General features: G+C 43.9%; 1 protein-coding gene across 3 annotated transcripts; it reads left to right on the top strand.

Moving 5' to 3' along the window:
* The first annotated feature begins 1,622 nt into the window (after nt 1-1,622).
* On the top strand, nt 1,623-21,781 carry B3galnt1 (beta-1,3-N-acetylgalactosaminyltransferase 1 (globoside blood group)). 3 transcript variants are annotated; one of them, XM_028763598.1, is made up of 3 exons: nt 1,623-1,758; nt 18,826-18,889; nt 19,747-21,774. In XM_028763598.1, the coding sequence occupies exon 3, from the start codon at nt 19,781-19,783 to the stop codon at nt 20,774-20,776; it is 996 nt and encodes a 331-aa protein (XP_028619431.1). In that variant the 5' UTR covers nt 1,623-1,758; nt 18,826-18,889; nt 19,747-19,780; the 3' UTR covers nt 20,777-21,774. The 3 variants fall into 3 exon arrangements, with proteins under 3 accessions (XP_028619431.1, XP_028619432.1, XP_028619433.1); XM_028763599.1 differs by lacking the exon at nt 1,623-1,758 and adding an exon at nt 2,122-2,219 and having other exon boundaries at nt 19,747-21,507; XM_028763600.1 differs by lacking the exons at nt 1,623-1,758; nt 18,826-18,889 and adding an exon at nt 19,298-19,336 and having other exon boundaries at nt 19,747-21,781.
* The last annotated feature ends 498 nt before the right edge of the window (nt 21,782-22,279 follow it).

Below are 22,279 nucleotides of genomic sequence, written 5' to 3'. Positions count from 1 at the left end.
AGTGGTGTGACACTGTTCTGCTTGTTGGGACACTTACCATATCCCTCTACCCTGACACGTCCACGGAGAATCTGACCAAGAGAAATTACCCTGTGTGAGAGTGAGTCTTAAAGGGTTTTGTTTGTCTTGTTCACTGATTTGGTTCCAGTGCTCTGACATTGTCTTGTTTAGTTAAGTGACACTCTCGACAGCTGGTTTTCATGTTAAAGTTTGGTCTTACAAGCTTATCTAAAGGACACGTCACCGCTGGTTCCATCTGACAATCTTGGGAGTGTTATTGCCTTATCTACACATTAGTCGTAACTATTCTCTGTTCTCGAAGGAATTTAAAATACACTCCTTCAAAGAATTTTCAAAATCTTTGACATAGTGCCTATTAAAGACTGAGGAGAAACATTCTCTGACTTTGTTTATAATGGAACAGTTTGGAAAATACCTCTCCTTACTTCTGTGGTATTAGCTTTGGGACAACTGAGATTGTGTTTAGGGTTCCTATTCTCTCCCATGGGAAACAATATGCAGAGTTTATGGAATGTGTGAAAGAGTCCTACCTCGAAAAACCAAAAAACAAAAACAAAAACAAAAGCAAGAGGAAGAAGTGAAGGAGTCCTACCATCACATCAAGCTTCTGGTTCAAGAAGCTGCCACTTAAATTACAGAGCTAAAGGCAAGTTAAATCATGCTGGGAGTACAAACATCAGACAAACAGGACTGAGCAACTTCTAAAAGTCCTGCTAAGAAAAAACAGGTTGTGCAACATTTATATATTCTACAAGGACTCATAGAGGCAATATTCCAATCTTGATAAGATCATCTTACTAGAAAACCAGTGTGACTTTCTGATGTGAACATGGCATACATACTAGGCAATACTGTAAAATTCTAGTTTCTCAAAATAACGATAATGCTGATCCGGCTGTGTTGAAGTCATTAGTTTAGGAAACGCAATCAAGCGTCTAGGAATGGGTGGGAAAGCGATTCTTGTGAGTTGCTCAGTTGTTGAATTTTGGATGCATGTATTTAGGTGTTCACTGAAAAATCGTTTCCTTTTCACTGCAGTGAGGCCAATCTGTTCACAGTCCCAAAGCCAAGAGACCAGAAAGAGTGTTTTCGGACAACACTTTGTTTCCAGGGGTCTTTGGACCAAAACCAGGAAATTTTATTTTTGAGTGGAACCACCTCCATCCAGCTCTCTGGACCAAAGGCCTCTCCTCTCCGCTCCCGCAGAGAGGCACCATTTGGGTGGAGATGACTCAGAGTGGAGGTGACCAAGTGTGCATAGCAATGGACTATTTCTAGAGGCAGTTGGGGGCGTGGGCGTGGGGGTGAGAGCGGGGTGCCAGGACTCTCTGAGCCTCTGGTCCACATACCCCAAAGCTTTCCTTCCCTGCACTCCTGAAAGGAGAACCAGCCTGGCTTCCTCCTTTCCCAGTCAGCCCTGGGGTGAAATCTGTTGGCTATGCTTTTAGGCAGATCGCCCGAAGACTGCACGAGGCAAAGAGCCGGGGTGGGGTGTGGGGGGTGTGGGGTGTGGGGATGTGTGTGGGGGGAAAATCTTACGCAAAGCCTGCGGCGATGATGCTGGCGCCCCCGGCAGAGGCCGGGAGCTGTGTGGTAATAACGGCACAGAGCTGCGGGCACAGGGACTCCCGCGCGCGCGCGTGCGTGAAGGACGCGCGCTCCCGTTCGCCGTGCGTGCGGCTGCGGGGAGCCCGTGTTCGCGCGCGCACCGCTGCGGGTGCCATTGGCGCGCGGGAGGTGAGTGAGGAGCGAGCGAGCGGGCGGGCGGGCGTGGCGGGGAGACGGTTGGGTGGCGGCCGAGCGCCCCCCTCTCGCGGGTCGCAACCTTCTAGGTTTGTGGGGCAGGGCTCCGAGGCCCCGGGCGCCGCTCGCTCCTCTGTGGATCGCGGCGCCGCGAGCTGCCACGCCCTGGGCTCTGGCCTCCGCGGCTGGTCTCGGCTGGCTCTCGAGGCTCGGGACAAGGGACCCGAGAGTCTGGGCCCACTTGGAGCGGCAGCCCGTGCGCTTAGCGGGCCGGACCACCGCCGCCGCCCCGATCCATTCTGCCCTTCCTCCGGGCGTTGTAAGCCTGTGGAGTGGCCTGGTTGTCACCGTGGCCAAGGAGAATCGGAGCATACTCTCTGCACGCCGGTGGACCTGCAGCAGGCCCCGAGGGAGGAACGCACATTCCAGGCGGGAAAGGGCCTGTGGTCCCCAGGGTAGGAGAGTGCTTCATGGGGTGGGATGGCGAGGAGGATGGACTCCAGGAAGGGAATGGAAGATTTGGAAAGAGGAAGGCGAAGACTCCTAAAGATTAAGGCTACAAAATTAATAAGATGTCTGAGTGAATGTACAAAGCATTGTAAAGGGAGTCTTAGATGGAGGGAACCTCACTTTTTTAGGTTGTAAAGGATGCTGCCAGCTGCAGCACGCATAGCCATGTTTGGTGTCTGTGACTGCAGGACTGAAAGGCAGGCATTGATTTTTGCCTTAAGTAGAATATATATTCACATTCCCAGCCTTTAGGAGAAGCTGCTTGCTTTGTTAGGAAATACTACTGCCAAGGAAGGAGTTGCCCAACCGTTTGTTTTCGGAGGTAGGACGATTGGAGTTTGCAGTCTTCACCCAGAACAAATCTGTGTTTTTGCTCCTGGTGTTTGAGGCAGAAGCAGGGAGTTTGTGCTCTCTGAAGTGGTGACACCTCATATTGAACTTCCACAACTCTAGGAAGGGACCTTCCTTTTACTGAGAGAAAAACGTGGCACCTTCTCTTTCACATTGAAAGATTTAATTACAATGAATGGCCATTGGGGAACTGCAGCATTAAAAATATTTCATTATCAAAACTGTTCAAATACAGTTCTTGGTTATCGAATGGGACAAGTAGAGAACAGAGAGGAAGAATGCCTCCAGGCCTATCCAGAAACGAAGAGCCTGCTGATGGATAACTTGTCCTAAAGCAACTTGTCAGGGAGAGACCATTGGGTTTAGCTCTGGTAGCATTAATGTTATGGTATAGTACTTCTTTTTTAAAATTATTTTCTAAAAAAAAAAAAAATTCTGTGTGTTCTGTCTGCATGTATGTATGTGTAGCAGAGACATGCCTAGGGCCTGCTGAGGTCAGAAGTAGGGCATTGCACCCCCTAGAACTGAAGTTATGGGAGGGAGTGAATCCTCCACATGAGGACCAGGAACCGAACTCTAGTCTTCTGCAAGAACAACAAGTGCTCTTAACCACGTCATCTCTCCAGCCCCAAGATAAATATTTTCTTAAATTAGTTCTTTGCAGCAGATCTATTTTAACTAAAGCAGATAATAAAACACACACACACACAGAGACTCACAGACACACACACACAGACTCACATATGCATTTATCTAGTGATATAATCTCATCTGAAATTCTATAAGTGGATTTATCATGTTTTTCATTTGAATTTAGTTTTGATTTATATTAGCTGAAAATGCCCAGTGTGGTACCATATCTGGGTTTTGGGTATCACAGGCTTTAATATATTCTGATGTGTTTATTTTCTCTGAAGATTTGAAGAGGTGCAAGATTTAAGCTCTACTGAGTCATTTTGGATAATATATTTTCCCCCAAAGTTGAACTTTTATTAAGTACGGTGGTACTGCAGGAGAAGTTGATAACAGGTTATATTCAACCTTGAGTTTAGAGTAAATTCTTTCTCTCCAGTAAAATGCTTCACTAGATGCCTAGCTTTGCCCTGAGAGGAGGGGTGATTCATCTCCTCAGCCCCCAGCTCTTCTCTATCGTGGTAAAGCTAGAATGTCATTTCAGGAGATGCCTTTTTCCTATTTATACCTATACACCATCCATACAGTTTGCTGTGTGATAGGGATCTACTCCATGGTAAAGAGCCACACCTCACAGGTAAAGGCAACTGGAGGTCAAGCAAGGTACCTGTAGGTGAGCCCACCCATCAGATGCTCTCAGAGCTGCAGTTCAGCAGGCTATGGGCAGACATCTCCCTAGGAACTGTGGAAAATGATATTATTTTAATAAAAGTTGCATAAGCATTGATTTGCTTTTTTTTTTAAAAGCAAGATTCTTGCCTTATTCTGAATTAGAGGAAAGGGGAGGGAGGTGAAGGTGTGAACTAGGGTGAGGCCCAAGAACTGTAGAAGATTGACGCTCCTTGAAGCCCTGTGACATTAAGGAGAAGGCAAAACCAGATTATAAGTGTCTTCTGCCACGTGTCTCTGACCCTGAATATAATTGACTAGGAAGTTAGGCCTTTTGCCCGCTTGTTCTCTACACAGCTGAGGTAACAGTTCCCAGCTTGGTCTACTCTTCTTGAGCCAGTTGTTAGCCTAGGAACTCTTTCAGTTCCTTTGGGTCATGAGGAAAAAAAAAAGACAAGATAAATTGTGGTGGTTTGAATATGCTTGGCCCAGGGAGTGGCGCTATTAGGAGGTGTGGCCTTGTTGGTGGAAGTGTGTCACTTTGAGACCTTCCTCCTAGCTGCTTGGAAGCCAGTCTTCTTCTATTTGTCTTTGAAACAAGATGTAGAACTCTCAGCTTCTCCAGCGCCTGCCTGGATGCTGCCACGCTTCCTGCCTTGCTGATAATGAGCTGAACCTCTAAACCTGTAAGCCAGCCCCTGATTAAATGTTCTGTCTTACAAGAGTTGCCTTGGTCATGATGTCTCTTCACAGCAATGGAAACACTAATTAAGACATAAATCTCTGGAGCTTTTATTAATGTTGTAATGTAATGCTGTAAGGTATGACTTTCATGGATTAAGAGCAAACATTCCCAGACTGATGCCTGTTTGATAGTCATAATCAGTCCTTACGGTGCATGGGTCCTGTATTCATAGATCCCACCAGCCACTGAACAGAAATATTTAGAAAAAAAGGCATGTGTCCTAAAAATGCCCAGACATTCTTTTCTCGTCAGCATTTTCTAAACAATGTGTAGAGCAGCTATGTACATCATATTTGCATTGACGACTCAGTGGTTAAGTGCATCAGCTGCTCTTCCAGAAGATCTGGGGGTTGAAGTTCCAGCACCCACATGGCAGCTCACAGCTTCATTCACACCGTTTCCAGGAAGGTCCTGATACATTCTTCTGGTTTCCATGGACACTGCTCTGTGTGGTACACGTATATATACAGGGAAGGCACTCAAACATAAAATAAATATATATACCTTAAAAAGTATAGGGATCTGTATGTTATATGTGAATATTGTGTGCATTAGCACGAGTGCACACACACACACACACACACACATACACATATGCACATGACACACATATATATCCAAGCATCATTCAGTTCTGTTGTCTGTGGGGAACCTAGCTGCACACATTTGATTATAGTTGCCTGTGGTTCCATTGTTTTAACCCAAAGAAGAGTGAAGCAGCCAGATAGGGACATATGAGCTGGAAAAAAAATTAATTTACTCTCTTGTCTTTTGTGGAAAACAAAATTTTTGCCCACCCTTTAGACAGAATATGGATAGGATTCTGAAAAATTCCTGAGCTATGCACTTTGAATATACTTTAGGTGGATGTGCAAGTTCTCTCTAGGTAGTCCTGGCTGTCCTAGAGCTCAACAAGTAGACCAGGCTGGCCTCAAACTCACAAAGATCCACCTGCCTCTGTGACCCAAGTGCTGGGATTAAAGGCGTGCGCCATCGTGCCCAGCTTGCTGACTACACTCTGACAAGTTCGAATAAAGACATACCATTGCCTTTTAAAGCATCTCATCAGCCTGCAGCCATCTGTCCCACCACGACAGTAGAGCTTCAGTCTTCTTATATCCGAAACTGTATTTGGCTACTGCTTTAGTTACAGACTTTGACTTTGAAATGCACTTACCCAGTTTCTTTTTATTGTGTGTGTATGTGAGTACATGTGTGTGAGTGCATGTTTGTATGTGAGTGTAGGTGGATATCTTTATTCCTTGTTTGCTTGTCACCTTATTTTTTAATTTTAATTAAAGATTTATTATTGTGTGTGTGTGTGTATGAAAATTAGTGGACAACTTGCAGTCTTGTCTGTGCACCATGTGGCTTTAGTAGATTGAAATCAGGCCCTCATAGCTGGTTTGCTGGCAACCAGCTTTATCCAGTGGTCTGTCCCACTAGTCTTCACCTTATTTATTTGAGACGGGGTCTAACTGAATCTCAAGCACATTGGTTTGGTTAGGCTGATTGGCCAGCAAGCCCCAGAGTTCCTCTTGTATCTGCCTCCCCGATGCTGGGATCACAGGTGCTGCTGGACCCAGATTTTTGCATGGGTACATGGTCTTCATGCCTGTACAGCAAGTGCTTTAGCGACTGAGCCATCTTCCCAGCCCCCTACCTGTTCCCCCTCCCCCCAGAAAAAATATGATAGTATGAAGAAAGTATTAAGTAGTCCTTAATCTTCGTGTAAGCTGTGTAATTTTCACCTTTGTTAGACATCAACACAAGCTTTGTTCCCTATCCTGCACACTGATTGCTGGTTTGGAGGCATTTGAACTAGCAACCTTTCCAGTTTTCTCCTCATGGGTTTTAATCATGAGGTTCAGGTTAAACTTAGAGTCAGGAGTATTTGGCCTTAGGCTGTGTTGAGTGACAGCAGTTTGAGGACTGAGTTTGTCTTCCACACTGCTGTCTTAGCCTCTAACACAAGCTGCCATATGAGATGTGTGAATGGATTAGTGAATAAAAGATTTACAGGTGACTGAGGGACTGACAGTTAGTGACTTAGCCTGATGGAGAAGATAGATGAGAGATCTGGGCTAGTCCTGATGTAGGGCAAAGATGGGCATCTTAGCTAGAGCAACTCTCCTGCTCCCTTCCCCCCGCCTTTTGCCTGACTGGCGAGCTCCTTGTTCCCTTTGCAGTCTCCCTGCCCTGGCACCCTGCTCCCTTTCCTACACCTGCTCCCACCCTGTCTGCTGAAGGCAAGGGTGTCCTCTTTCTGCTTCCACTGGCCCCTGCCTATCCAGGGATCTGGAGACTCAGTCACCTTGCTTGGAGAAGATGGGCACAACATTTGATATTGAAAGGTTCAGGTTCAAGGTCCACCTCTTCCTGTGCTGCGGATCTTTGAAATCTGGTTGAAGGACTGCATATTTTATAGTGTTGCAAAATGTTACTGTATAAATTGCCACAGCTATAAACTTTTCTGCAAAGTCCACTTTGCCTTAAAGAAGAGAGAGAAAGAGAAGGAAAAAAAATAAAGACTTCCTCACCCTCAACTTAAAGCCCTAACCTCACTACAAAGTATTGAGAGTGGATGGAGTGAAGGTAGGCAGAAGCAAAGTGAGAACTGCCAAAGTGAGAATTTCCGTTCTGCTGCTTTCGGTCTTATCTGCTTACTCCAAAGTCCTTGCATACCCCAAACCCCAAGCCTAGAAAGCTTGTAAACTTTTTTCTTTGAAAGCCCACTCATCTTCTACCCAGCACACGGAGGCAGCAGGCCTCATTACCATCAGGCTTGGATGAAAGCCCTGCTTCTCCCTAATGTCTCCAGCACAGCTGACTGTGGTGCTGCCATAGCCAGCTGGGACTTGAGGGGAGGAGCTGAGAAAAGGCAGTAGAGTATTTAAACTTACTACCTATTGAGAATGTGTAACAGCTTAGTGTGGACTTTTCCTTAAAGCCAACGAATAGCTCAGGTTCATTGTTAAAAAGTAAGAAAAAAAAAAAAAGGCAGAAGCAGGCGGATTTCTGAGTTCGAGAGTTTGAGTCTAGCCTGGTCTACAGAGTGAGTTCCAGGACAGCCAGGGCTACACAGAGAAACCCTGTCTCCAAAACCCAAATCAATCAATAATAAAATAATAAAATAAATAAAATAAAAATAAAATAAAAAGTAAGAAATTGGGGCTGGAGAGATGGCTCACTGAGTATCTGTACTGTTCTTGTAGAGGATGTGGGTACCTAGCACCCACATCAGGTGGCTCATACCACCTGTAACTCCAGTTCCAGGGAATCCATGCCTTTGACATGTGCGGGTGCCTGCACTTGTATGCACATGGATACACACATACATATAATTTAAAATAATTTTTTTCTTTTAGCAATCGAGCAATTAGAACAGGAATGATGGACTCACTTTGAAGCTGGCTAGCTGCTGTCCTTAGGTGTGCAATTTCTGTTTTGTTAATTTGTTTAAGCACCTGGCACTCATCGTAGGAGGCAATTTTTTGTGTTCTCATGGGTTTCTCTGGACCTTGTGTGAAGGAATCCCGCAAAAAGTAGACTGAGTTAGTCAAATGGAATTCCAGTGTCTGCTTCTTCCTCATGCTCACTAATCTTGTGCCTGTGTCCCTAATGTCTGAAAAGTGATGTTGGGTGGGAAGGCTGTTGGAAACTGGGGAAGGATCTGGAAAGGCTGGGTGTGATGTGCATGGAAGAGAGTGGTCCCTGTATCCAGGTTTTCCTTTGATGTTTCTGGTTCGATTCTGACTGCTTTTCATCCCTGAGGAAAAATAACGGTGAGGCCCCTTTTGAGGAAAGCATGAAGACCCCAGGCCAGAAGATAAGACAAGTTACAAGGCTGTCACAGTGTAGTAGTTAGATTTCATTTGGACAGGAGAGGACCTAAAGGCCCAGAGCTGCACTAACAGCTTGAGTCCCTAAGTTTCAGGGACTCCAGCCTCCTTTCGTGGAAGTGAACAGTTACAGCATTAGTGCTAAAGCAAAGGTTATCAAAGTCGGCACACAAGTAGAAATGTGAAGAAAGCATGCCTGCTTGCTACAGTGCCAGGACCACGCTGTTGGCAAAAAGATAAAGAGGGAAAAATGTGAAGAAGTTAAATAGAAAAGAAAGGAAGTCTTTTTAATGTTAAGTTTTTATTTGCTCTGACAGAGTAAAGTGTAGTTCATTTTTAAATGTTGTTAAATTAAGTAAATTTACCAATTGCTATCTTGAGTAAATAAAATCTAGTTTCCCATGAGTGCTCAGCAGTGCCTCAGTGAGGAGACAAATGCACATTTATCAACTGCATAGCAGGCTGGAGAGATGGCTCAGAGGGTTTGACATCAGGACCCACATGATGAATAAGAGAACTGGCTCCCACAGGTTGCTCTCTGACATCTACACGTGTGCACTAGCAAGCGAGTGAGCGAGAGGGAGAACACACACACATGTGCGTGTGTACACACACACAATTGTAAAAACAATTCGAAATATGCATATCCATCAAATAAAGTGGCTCAGTGATCACTACTCCCCTGGGCTTCAGATGGAAAGGGTTATGTGTTCTGTGTTTGCTGCAAGTGCCTAAGGTAGGACTTGTAGCAGAATAAGTCATGTCCAGAAAGAAAGGAAATTCAGTGCAAGATGACTGTGGGGGTGGAGGCTTGTAGAGAGTAGAGCATATGGGAAAAGAAACCAGAGTCCACCTGCATCTGTGTGGATGGCTTCCAGGAACGCCTGGGACATCACAGAGGACTCAGACAATGGGCACTTGACCTAGAGGAACCAGAAACCTTAGCTTCTAGCGGGCATGCTAATTGGAGGGAGAAGTAGACCTCTTGGGTTTTATTTGCATGGTTAGCCATATTGTAGAGCATGTGGAGTCATATCACATTTGGGAGTAGCTACAGGTTTTGTAAACAAATACAGGCAAGTAAGAGCTAGAAGCATGGAGTGTGGGTGTGAAAAGCGGCAGTTCACCTGCTCAGCTGTGTGCCAGCTCCACCCTAAGTGTTGGCCGTGCTGTGTTCATGCCGTCTTCACAGAAGACCCGTGCAGATGGCATTGTTTTTCTGCTTCATAGAAAAATTAACCAGTGATCAGTACAAGTTGATAATAGAAGCTTCTCAAGTTCCCTAAGTCTGTGAGTCACTGGGGGATATTGTTTAAAAAGTACTGACTCAGAAACTCTGGGAAGAGGACTGGGGCTCTGTGGTTCTCACATCCCGGGTGTGTGCTGTGACTCACTGGAGTCTTCTGGGGGTTAGAGCCAGTCTCCCTGCAGTCTCTCCACACTCGGAACCAATTTGGTTGCTGTATCCTGCCACCCGAGTTATACAGCAAAGTGAGCCCTAGGTTCAGGGAAGGGGAGAAGAATGAGGGTCACATGGCAAAGGTTGTTTCTGTAAGCAGAGGAGTCTTTCAAAGACATAGTACACTATGAAGACAACTAATGTTTAACTGAGGGTCTAACTAAATAATATGGTTTTATATTGCTTTGTTTGTGAATTAGTGTGTTTAACTTAAAACTGCTACTTCGGAATTTCCCTCAAAGATGTACTATTGTTCTGTGGGTTTCCCCACCTCTGTAATTAATGGACACGACTGATATGTACAATTAGAACTGTTACCAAACCTAATATGCTTGGGATACTGTACAATTAAGATTTCTGTCCCCTTTGTAGATTGTGTGTCTGCACACACCAAATTGAGAAGCAGAAGTGCTTACTAATTATCTGTAAATGTCCACACCCCTTTGGATGACCCTGACCATAGCATGCTTAGCCTTAAAAGTTAATGAAGTTTAGGTGTTTGCTTTTTTGCGCTCTGTACCGCACTCGTGTGGTGGGCTGACTCCACACCCTGTCTGTGGTTCTCCTTGGCAGAGATCTCATTGCTCTGGCTCCTTAACCATTGTGGGGTCTCCAAGGCAACCTAGATTTCATTTTCACAGCTGCCCTCAGTGTTCCCTCAGGACCTCATGGCTGATCTCAGCAGCTTCCTTTAACCTTCAAGGAAGACTGTACAGTCCTTTTGCTCCTATATCCTTCACAACTCTAAAGCTTCTGCTGCTTGTCTGGGGGCCCTCTGGAGTTATGTTGTTCAATTGTCCTTGCTCTTTAAGAGCAGATCACTCCTTAGGCCTTTTTTATTCCCACAGGTTGTAGGATTGGCTGAGTGGGATCTGCCTTAAGGGCACCATCACCACCCCCCCATACACAGACACACACACACAGAGAGAGAGAGAGAGAGAGAGAGAGAGAGAGAGAGAGAGAGAGAGAACCCCCATTCTCCTTATCTTTCCAGCACAAACCATGGCTCCAGCATTACATTTCTTAGTCTTATTTTTCTTCTCAAACTGTATATTTTGTATTGATTTTGCCCCTTGCTCCTTTTCATTGTAGATCAACATAACAGTGATTATTAATAATTGTATGACAGAATTAATACTAGGCTGTCTTGAAATCTCCTTTGCCAATCAAAACTCTTCAGTTTAACCCCAGGCAGATTTTTTTATATAAAGATTTATTTATTTTATGTATATGAATACACCATTGATCTCTCCAGACACACCAGAAGAGGGCATCAGACCCTATTACAGATGGTTGTGAGCCACCATATGGTTGAACTCAGGACCTCTGGAAGAGCAGTTGGTGCTCTTAACTGCTGAGCCATCTCTCCAGCCCCCAAGCAGATTCTTAGGACAGGAGCAAAAAGCAGTCACATTCTTTGCCAAAATCTCACAAGAATGGTCTTTAACACAGTTGCTGATACTGGTCCCTTCTGAACTTCCTGACCTGGGCCTCCAGAGTACACATTGTTCTCTGTACTGCTGTCTTCCAAACTCCTACTAGAATGTCCCATTAAAGCCCTTCTAAAGCATTTAACCACTTTTCTAGTCCAAGATCACAAAATCTTCCATATTCCTCCAAAAAACATGGTCAGACCTGTCACAGCAGTAGCCCACTCCCTGGCATGAGCTGCTGTCTTAGTTACTTCCTTCTTTTGTGAAGATACACCATGACCTAGGTAATTTGTAGAGACAATAGTTTATTGTAGGTTTTCTTACCTCAAAGCTCATCCTTAGTAACAGACCTCCTCTTATAAGGCCACACCTCTTAATCTGTTCCAAACAACTCTGCCAACTGGGGCCAAGCATTCAAATATATGAACCTGTGGGGATCATTCTCTTAATATTACCACCCAGCCCAATAATGATTCCCTCCTGTAAGGAGATTGCAAACTCTGTTTCTAACTCAAAGAACCGAAGTTTTCCTCCTGAATAAAACTGGTACTGTTGAGTTGCTCATTCCTTTCTTGGCTTTTGGTTGATCTTATGAGGAGTCCAGTTGTGGGCTCTCCAAAGTGCTCCTTCTGTTCTTCTCTCTATCTGGTTTCCTGTTCCAGCTTGAATGACTCTGCCCGAGACCAGATGGTCTCTGCCATTGCTTTATTCTACACTGGATGAGTTCCCAGACGTTTCCCCCTCCTCTGGAAGCTCTTCCTACAGAACTCCATCTATGGCCAGATCATTTTCTTGGGCAGTTCAAACTCCTTCAAAGACTAGTGCAGATGTCTGCACCTTGTGACAGGCCCCCTTACAAAATAGCCACTGAGTTGGGGGATATATTATATATATGGGAAAAATCTCCATGGGCCAATAATTCTCTTTAGACAGACAGACAGACAGACAGACAGACAGACAAATAGACTAAGGCTCCATTGAGTCAGAATGTCTCATGCTCTATCTACTGAATATGCTCTAGCCAAAGTACCACCTCTAATATGGCCAACATTGGCCAGAGGGTGGGTTGTTTGACTTCCAAATTCTAAGAGACCTTGGATTCTTCCTCTGGCACAAGGGAAAGTGGTGTGAGGCACCCTAGGTCAAGCCTTTATCTGCTTCTGCTCTTCCACTTCTATACCTCCTCTGCAGCCCACTCAACACTCACCTTTCTAAAGCCTGACACTAAAACCTCTCCAGAAGATCATTTAGTTCTCTGACTGGCTGAAGAGCATCTGTTGCATATCACCCCTTCCTAGCTCCCTCCCATCCCCTTGCTAATCAGCTGTAGCTCTCCAGCCAGCCAGACTCCACAATTGGTCCAGAGTGCTTTCATTTCTCTGGTTCTACTCTGAATCACCTGACAGCTCATGCCTGCTGCCCTCTTCCCCTCTGAGAGGCTGTCTAGACATCCTTCCACCAATATCCTGCTCTTCTCTATAGCGCACTGGCTTTCCCCTTGAGTCTGGCTGTTCCATTGTTTCCCCAGCAGGATTTGCCTCCAGGCTGCCTGAGGTAACCAGCTACTGAGTTGTACGAGGTAAGCACCTCCTACAGACACAGCTTCTCCCCTCCCTCCACTGCCAAAGTGTGGCTAACAGAAAACCATGGTTTACCCTCCATAATAGTCTAGGATGCAAAGCCTTTTCTTCTGTCCAGTCCTACCTGATTCAATTTTAATAGAGCTCACTTGTGTTCAGTACTCATGTCTAAATCCCCCTTTAGCCTAAAAACACCCCTGGCCACACCTCTTTCTCTTCCTACCTCAGGGACCCCATCCACCAGAGACCAAAAGCTGTAATCCCCTCTTCCTGAACTCTGCCCCCACCCTACCCCCTCTCTGGGCTCCCAGCCAGGCTGCAGCATTCCTCTCACAAAGCCACAAGAGAAGGTAAAGGGGTTGGGAGAGGAAAACTTTGCATAGGGCCCAATCTTCCTCTCCTACCCAAGGGTGCTCTCTACAGACTTACCTTTCATCCTTTCCACTGGGGACAGCCATTGTTGGGAAAGTCAGATCTAAAGTGTAAGCTGTTCTAGCACATCCTGCGGATGCACATTCTGTCAGTTGTGTTCTGGAGACCACTGACTAATCCAGTGTGGGTGCATGTTTGATAGCACTGCTCCTCTGCAGTGTGTTTGGGGTTGGAACTAACTTCTTTGAGACAGTGTGACTTCCTGAGTTCTCCTTTCCTTTTTTTGTTTTTTTTTTTTTTTGTTTTTTTGTTTTGTTTTGTTTTTCCGACACAGGGTTTCTCTGTGTAGCCCTGGCTGTCCTGGAACTCACTCTGCAGACCAGGCTGGCCTCGAACTCAGAAATCCACCTGCCTCTGCCTCCCAAGTGCTGGAATTAAAGGCGTGCACCACCACTGCCCAACTAGAGTTCTCCTTTACTTATTCAATGTAAGTTATAAAATATATCTTTGGTTAAAAAACATGTATATGATTTCAGACAAAGATTTATATAAAGGTCTCTAAAAGATTATTATGCTAACATAATTATAATTCCTCAATTCAAAGTTCAGTTACATCAAGATAAAATGGATGCAAGATTCTCTGTCTACAACAGTGAGATTTAAGTATTGATTGATTCTTAGTAATGCTTACAAAAATGGACCTTAGGAAAAAGACTTTGTTAGGAAAAGATTTTGTCAGTTTTTTACTAAATGGGATATTTAAACCTGTGATTTGATTTCTCCAGATGTGTTGGGATGCTTTCCCACTGGGTAAAGCTATTGCTTGCTGGGTGGATACTACTGTAACACACACACACACACACACACACACACACACACACACACACACACAAAAAGGTTTCTACTTGGAACATACCTGATAAATTACATAATAATTGTAAAACTTACTTTTCTGCTCAAAATTTTAAATCTGTTTATAAATTTGGCCTGTTATATAAACTTAGGTTCAGCCTGTTGTGCTGTTTTGGGTCCAGTTGACACAGGGTAGAGTCATAGCGGGCGGGGTCAGAACCTTAATTGAGAAAACGCCTCCTTAAGATTGGGCTGAAGGCAGCACAGCATTTTCTTAATTAGCGATTGATGTGGAAGGGCCCAGCTGACTGTGGGTGGTGCCATCCCTGGGCTGCTGGTCCTGGGGTCTATAGGAAAGCAGGCTGTAAGCAAGCCAGTAAGCAGCACCCCTCCCTGGCCTCTGCACTAGCTCCTGTCTCCAGAGCCTGCCCTGTTTAGTTCCTGTCCTAACTTCCTTCTGCCATGGACTATGATATGGAAGTACAAGCCAAGTAAGCCTTTCCTCCCCAACTTGCTTTTTGGTCATGATGTTTTATTCCAGCAGCAGCAGTATCCCTAACTAGGATACCTGCCAAGCTCAGTCCTCTAGATTGTAAGTGAACAGCTATCATTAATAATTCGGAAGTTTTTCACAGAAAGTCCCTGGGAAGTAAATACAACCAAATGGTTTCTTCAGTGTCTTTCCTTTTTTAAAAAGAACAGGACCATACTTTATATTTCTCAAATCCTACTATTTTTTTTGGGGGGGGGGATGTTTGAAAAGTTGCTTGCTATATTTCTCAAAGATATAATGATGCTGATCTTGGTTCTACAGGTAAAGACAGTCTTAGGTTCCCCACGTCTGATTACTTAGACATGCTGTACTCAAAGCGTCTGGAGGTAGCTGTAGTTAAACTCGGCTACTCTCAATTAGGGTTCCTGTCCTCTTCATCTGCTATTATGTGCTGCTTTCAAGCAGAGCATGTGTTTGTTATTACATTGAATACTGCTGTGTCGTGCTTGTGTTAGAACTAAAGTGAGTCGATAATTCTGGTGTTAGAATTTCAATGGTAAGTGTGTGGGTTTGAATAAGAGTGGCCCCCACGTGTGTGTGTGTGTGTGTGTGTGTGTGCGAGTGCGTGTGCGCGTACCTGCCTGCCTGCCTGCCTACAGATGAGGATTTAGTTGTCATCTACTTCTTCAGCACCACACCTGCCTGCTGCCATGCTCTCTACCGTGATGTAATGAAACTGTAAACAAACTCCCAATTAAAAGCTTTCTAAGAGTTGCCTTGGTTCTGGTGTCTCTTCACTGCACTAGAACAGTGACTAAGACAGCAAGTATACAGAGCAAAAACTGTTACAGATCCAGAGCCCAAACAGTCTTGGGCTGTCAGGTTCTTGTTTTGTTTTCCCATTATCTTCTTCAATATGTGACTTATCACGTCTATGACCCAAACTCAAAACTAATGGGATTAGCTGTAAGGAGATCTGTAGATAGCAACCCTGCTAAACCTGTCTTTGCTTTCTGATGCCTTCTCTGCATCTTCCTTAACAGTGAAAAGTTGACGTCTCATAAATACTCCTTGGTCTGGCATCTACTCTGTTATTTGTTTTTTTTTTTTTTTTTTTTTTTCTATTTAGAATCTCTGTCCTCTCAGAGGATACTCAGGCCCTGGTCATCTGTAGCTGTGTCTCCCCACCCTGTGTTCCCTACATTCTGTTAGGGTTCTTGAGGGTGGCCCCACAGGCTTTGCCCTACTATAAGAGTTCCAGTGGCCACTCCAGGCTTCTCCCTGTTTGTGGGATTTTTGGTGACCATTCCTGGCTTTGCCATACTGTTGGAGTCCTAATGGCTCCCTTCTCCTTACTGGGCTCTTTGGCTTACTCCTGGGGTGCTGGTCTCTCCTATCTGGACTCATGGTCAGTTCTGTAATTTCAATATCCAGCAGGAACGTATAACTCATGATTAAGATAATTGATTATGTATATGTGTGTATTATGCATACTACACTTTAATACAAAGATCCAGGCCTTAAAGGCCTCCCTATTAAACTTGAGAATGGACCACTGACATGCCAGGTACAATACATCCTCTCCAATATAAGTAGATTAAAGGACTTTTCCTAACTGTAAGCAAGATATTTTAAAAATATTTTTATATCTACATATATATAAACAAAAGACTTCATATTCCTGATAACTCTACCAATGTCTCTTGCTTATACAAAGTCAGACTAAGACTATGCCAAATGCCACCGTCTCATTGTTGCTCCTGTGTTAAAGTCTGTATTTCTGAGTCCCCTTGATCCTTCCTCCATTGTATAAAGTCATCAAGAAGAGAGATTTCAAGTCCTTCTGTGCTCCCATGTCAGTTGGATATAGCCACAGTGATCTGATTCCATCTCCTAAGTTATTTTAGAGCCTGAGATTTTGAAGGACAAACATTAGGTAGCTAGCTTGGAGGCCATGGAAAAGGACACCGCCCTCACTGCATCTTCCTTCAGAATGTCTGATTCCAAAGACTGTCACAGGCTTCCTGTTTAGGATGCTGCCCTTGCCCAGCAAAAGGCAATGACAGAAATGACAACTATACCTGCTAATAAAAACCTATCTAATAAAAATGAGAGGAGGGAGTGGCATACCATTCTAAACCTCCAGTTGGGTTGAAATATGACAATTACCAAACTAAAGTAATTTGGTTTTCAGAACCAAAGTCACTTGTTTCACTAAATTGTTCTCTCTACCCTGTTGACCAAAAGAGATGTTTATCACCTAACATTGTTTGGCTGACTTGTTGCCCTGGCAGTGGCCAACCATGGGCCAAAAAGGGGAACCTTTGAATCTGCCTGACCTCCTCTTGCCTATAATCGCTTTAGGCTGTAAGCATCCGGTTGGTGGATTCTGATTCTTACAGCAGAGAACCCGTCTGCAGGCTTTTCTTTGCATAACACCCAATGTACTATTGTTTAGTTGCTCATTCCCTTATCTGCCTTCCTTTCCTATAACATGAAATAAAATGTATTTACACAAATGATTAGCTATTATTCTTGTTAATAACTTCAGGTTTTGAGGGTAGAAACCTTTAGTCTTCATGTGTAATAAGCAATAAGGCTGCTTACTGTGTGTCTCGTGATTGATTGGTTTTAAAAGCCGTAAGGCCATATCCCACGGTTGCTCTTTCACAATGGCCTCTGTAGGGTAGGAACAGTGGTCAGGCAGCAGACTCCTGAGGATCTGCTAGCCCCAAATGGGACCTGCAGAGTTCTATTTGAGTTTTTCCCTGTGATGGTTTGTATATGCTGGCCCAGGGAGTGGCACTATTTGGGGGTGTAGCCTTGTTGGAGTAGGAGTGATCTGGTTGGAGTAGGTGTGTTACTGTGGGACTGGACTTTAAGACCCTATTCCTAGCTGTCTGGAAGTTAGTATTCCACTAGCAGCCTTCAGATGAAGATGTAGAACTCTCAGCTCCTTTTGTACCCCAGATGACTGATGCATTCCATAGGAACTGTGTTAATTCCTCTGTGAGGGTGGAACCCCTTCTCCTTACTACCTCATAAACTCCATTACGTTGGGCGCCAAACCCCATCCTGAGTTTTCATGGGGACAAACTGTTCAGATCAGAGCACTTGAGAGATACATGAAGACCAGAGTGGCAATACCTACTTGTCACCCAGAACGTGGGAGGTGAGGTGGTGTGGGATTGGATTTTTAAGCAGATGTTTCAGGGTTTGCTTCCATACAGCAGTGTCCTGAACAAGCAGGAGTAAGTGTCCCAAACGGTGAGGTGTTGAACAGGAGGAACAGGGATGAGAACTAGAGAAAACAAAACAAGCAACAGCTGGGACCAGGGCTCACATAAGCCCACGACTGATGACAAGCAAGGGTTTGGTTTTTCTCTTTTTTCTTTTCAAGACAGATTTCTCTCTGTATCTCTGGATGTCCCAGAACCCACTGTGTTGACCAGGCTAGCCTGAAACTCAGATCCACATGCCTCTGCCTCAAGGGTGCTGGGATTAAAGGCATGCTTCACCATACCTGGCCCAAACAAGTTTAAGAAGCAGAGCTTCTTGTATCATATATACTATGTGCAGGAGGAAAAATGACCAAGGTCAGCAGAGAGTTAGGTTAGACAATGTTGGTAAAGAAAAAGTGGAACACCTCAGACAGCTCAGGGGGAAGGTTGGGCTCCCAGAAGCTGCAACCTTGACTCCTTGCAGGTACTGCCCCAGCCCTAGGCCAGCTTCACAGAGCCTGTTCTGGACAAGGACACAGGACTAAAGTTCTCTGTCCTTTCATCAGGACCTCTGAGAAAGTCTCGGGTGGGTCAGGCTCGGATGCTGTATCTTTATGATTGTTACAGTTTTGGAAACTTGTTGAACTTTGACCTTCACACAGCTACATGCATGCAGTCATATCCACTCGTGAAGGCAAACACAAAACACAATGGTATAAAGAGATCTTTCAAATAGAAATTTTGTCAGCAACAAAATTTTCTTCATTTCTTTTAAATGCTACTAACTTAAAAGACATGATGTGAATGGTTAGCTGTGGACTGTAGTCCTAGGTGGTTGATGGGCATTTTCCTGGTACACACTTTCCTGTTTAATTTGTAAACACTTTGTGTTTTGTTTTAGGTGTCAGCCTTCTAAGTAGCATATGGCAAAAATTTAAGCCACACTGTGAAACCCTGTGGTTAAGGTAAGCTGTCTCTCTAAAGATGTGCATTTACAGCAGCCGTCTTTGGTGTTTCCTATTTGCCACACATTTTCTCTGCTTTCCTTCTCTCTTTTTTCATCTTCCCGTTAATAAGTGTTTTTTTCTGTCATTCAACTCAGAAGGTAGAGGTCCATATCTGTTCTTCTACTGGTTATGATGAAGGTTTATTTATTTTTTATTCTTCTTATTGAAGGTGTGTGTGTGTGTGTATTCTTTAAATTTATATTTTAAATATTTTATTTAGTATTTTTATCTTAGGTGCATAAGTGTTTGCTTGCCTAGAATCCATTCAGGAGACGAGTGAGACCTGCTTACTTAGAGCAGCATAGTAACCAGGATACAGAACAGTCAGTTGGCGACTCCAGCGATGAATGAGAAGATAAGAGTAAAGTGAGAATCTACAGGGTGCAGTGTTATTCAGCTATCAAGGTTAGAATCCTGGCATGTGATGCAGCATAAGTGGAATAAAATGAGCCCAGCACTAAGACAGAGAGTTCATGCTCTTATTTGTCTGTGGAATATTTTTAGCTTCCATCTGTCTTTTTTCTTCCCATCTTTCTTTTTACTTTTAATTTTGAAACAAGGTCTCTCTAAGTCACTTAGGCTGCCTTGAACTTGTGATCTTCTTACCAAATCCTTCCAAGTAGCTAGGATTACAGTTATTCATGTAGAATGAGAGGTGTTGTTTTAAAATGATTCCTGGGTCTATTTTAACCTGGGTCTTGATGTGTGCTTCCGGATGGTGGTTTATTTGTGTGCATTAAGTGACTATATGACATCAGCTGATGTGTGTTGGGGTGGTGGACACTCACCCAGCTTTTGCTCTATCTTGTATGTAGAGCCTGTTCCTTCTGAACTTCTCTGCTGCTGTGGATGGCCCCGGCTGTCTTGACTGCCCTTCCCAATAGGATGTCACTGAGATCCCTCAAATGGAGCCTCCTGCTGCTGTCCCTGCTGAGTTTCCTGGTGATATGGTACCTCAGCCTTCCCCACTACAATGTGATCGAGCGTGTGAACTGGATGTACTTCTATGAGTATGAGCCAATTTACAGACAAGACTTTCGCTTCACGCTTCGGGAACATTCGAACTGCTCTCATCAGAGCCCATTCCTAGTCATCCTGGTGACCTCGCGCCCCTCAGATGTGAAAGCCAGACAAGCCATTAGGGTTACTTGGGGTGAGAAAAAGTCCTGGTGGGGATATGAGGTTCTCACGTTTTTCTTACTAGGCCAGCAGGCTGAAATGGAAGACAAGACGTTAGCACTGTCCTTGGAGGATGAACACGCTCTCTATGGCGATATCATACGGCAGGACTTTTTAGATACGTATAATAACTTGACCTTGAAAACCATTATGGCTTTCAGGTGGGTGATTGAATTTTGCCCCAATGCCAAGTATGTCATGAAAACAGACACTGATGTTTTCATCAACACTGGCAATTTAGTCAAGTATCTTTTAAACCTAAACCACTCAGAGAAGTTTTTCACAGGTTATCCTCTAATTGATAACTATTCCTATAGAGGATTCTTCCATAAAAACCACATTTCATACCAAGAGTACCCTTTCAAGGTGTTCCCTCCCTACTGCAGTGGGCTGGGCTACATCATGTCCGGCGACCTGGTGCCAAAGATATATGAGATGATGAGTCACGTGAAACCCATCAAGTTTGAAGACGTCTATGTCGGCATCTGTTTGAATTTGTTAAAAGTGGACATTCATATTCCAGAAGACACAAATCTTTTCTTTCTGTACCGAATACACTTGGATGTATGTCAGCTCAGACGTGTGATTGCAGCCCATGGCTTCTCTTCCAAGGAGATCATCACATTTTGGCAGGTCATGCTGAGGAACACCACATGCCATTACTAATCCATCCTTTGTCCGCCTAGGGAAGGGAGGAAGGACGCTGTGGAAAGGGTCAGAGTTAGTACTGTGGGAAACTCTGGAAGTTGAGCGTGCTGGCTTGCCAGGACTGAAACTCATGGAGCATACCTATACTGGAGCTGCAGGGCCTGATCAGTGTTTGTTTTCACAGAATTTAACCTGGATCCTTAAAGGTGATAGAGGAGTCAAACATAAAACAAACAAATGGTCTTGCTAATAAAATCAAAGAGTCAGACAGCCTGGATGACTCAGGCTGTAGATTAGAATTTCCAAGATTTCCCTGAAAAACTAACTAGTCCACAGCCAGAAAACAGTGTGGTGTTGTATTTACTAGATAGTATAGTCATGTAATGGTTCAGTGTGTATCTTAGGTGGTTATTATTAAAAGATATATATATTTCTTGTAAAAAGCTTTACTGAAATTATATTGAAAAAATACATTTGTACTGTTTTCATTTGCAAGGTACTATGATGTGGTACTTCAGAGTTATCACATCAAATATTATTTAATGTTATTTCAATTTTCTAAGTGTTTAAAGGTGATGATGGTTTCAGTATTATATAGTGAATTGCCTTTCACATTTGAGCTTTGTTTTATTCGCTCTGCTGATCAGTTTAATTTTGAAAGTCCCATTAATGTGACATCATAGGTTATTATTGACTGTCCGTAATCTGTTGAACTCTGTGCACTGTAAACATATGGCGAATTCAAGCAAGAAAATTCGAGCTTTGTACAGCCTTTTAAAAATGCAATCAGTGTTTCTGAATGTCACTTCATCTGTCTCATTATCCTCCAAAGAATTTGAGAATAATAAAGAATTCTAGCCAGAGCGTTTCCTAAAGGCACAGAAGGCTAAGATGGTCTTAGCGTTTCCTAATGCAGTGTGTACGTTGGAAAGGGAAGGTGGAAGATCCAAGCTGTATTGTTAACCTACCCAGTGTGTCTTTTCTACTGATTAATCGATTTGTGAATAAAGGATTTTAAAAAAGTAGAAAGGCCACGTGTGTTGTTACTAGCTCACCATGGAGATGGGAGTCTGAAGCAGAGCTTGTTTTAAGTCTGTGTGGGTGCTTCCTCATGACGTTCCTAAAAGAGGAAGGAGGATTTCTTGTCCCCAGATTCTGGGGTTTTGCAGCTTTCTCTTAGAGTAAATTAAGAACAGGTAACTCCTTTCTTTCTAATTATCTGGCAATAAGAGTTCAAACGTTCCTCAGAAAATACATCGTCAGGAGATGCAGTCAGCTCCTGTGTAGCTGATTATTTTAGGATACATTTATAATGAAAACCTCATTTTTGTTAAACTTGTTTTTTTTTTTTTTTTGGTTTTTTTTTTTTTTTTTGGTTTTTCGAGACAGGGTTTCTCTGTGTAGCCCTGGCTGTCCTGGAACTCACTCTGTAGACCAAGCTAGTCTTGAACTCAGAAATCTGCCTGCCTCTGCCTCCCAAGTGCTGGGATTAAAGGCATGTGCCACCACTGCCCGGCTTTG

The sequence above is a fragment of the Grammomys surdaster genome, unplaced genomic scaffold (assembly GCF_004785775.1).
Source record: "Grammomys surdaster isolate TR1022 unplaced genomic scaffold, NIH_TR_1.0 139, whole genome shotgun sequence".
NCBI classification, from domain to species: domain Eukaryota; kingdom Metazoa; phylum Chordata; class Mammalia; order Rodentia; family Muridae; genus Grammomys; species Grammomys surdaster.
The sequence above is the reverse complement of the archived record's forward strand: the minus strand, read 5'-3'. Positions and strand labels throughout refer to the sequence as shown.

Excerpts from the sequence above, each read along its gene's own strand:
- B3galnt1 (XM_028763600.1), top strand. The coding sequence starts at position 19,781 with ATGGCCCCGGCTGTCTTGACTGCCCTTCCCAATAGGATGTCACTGAGA.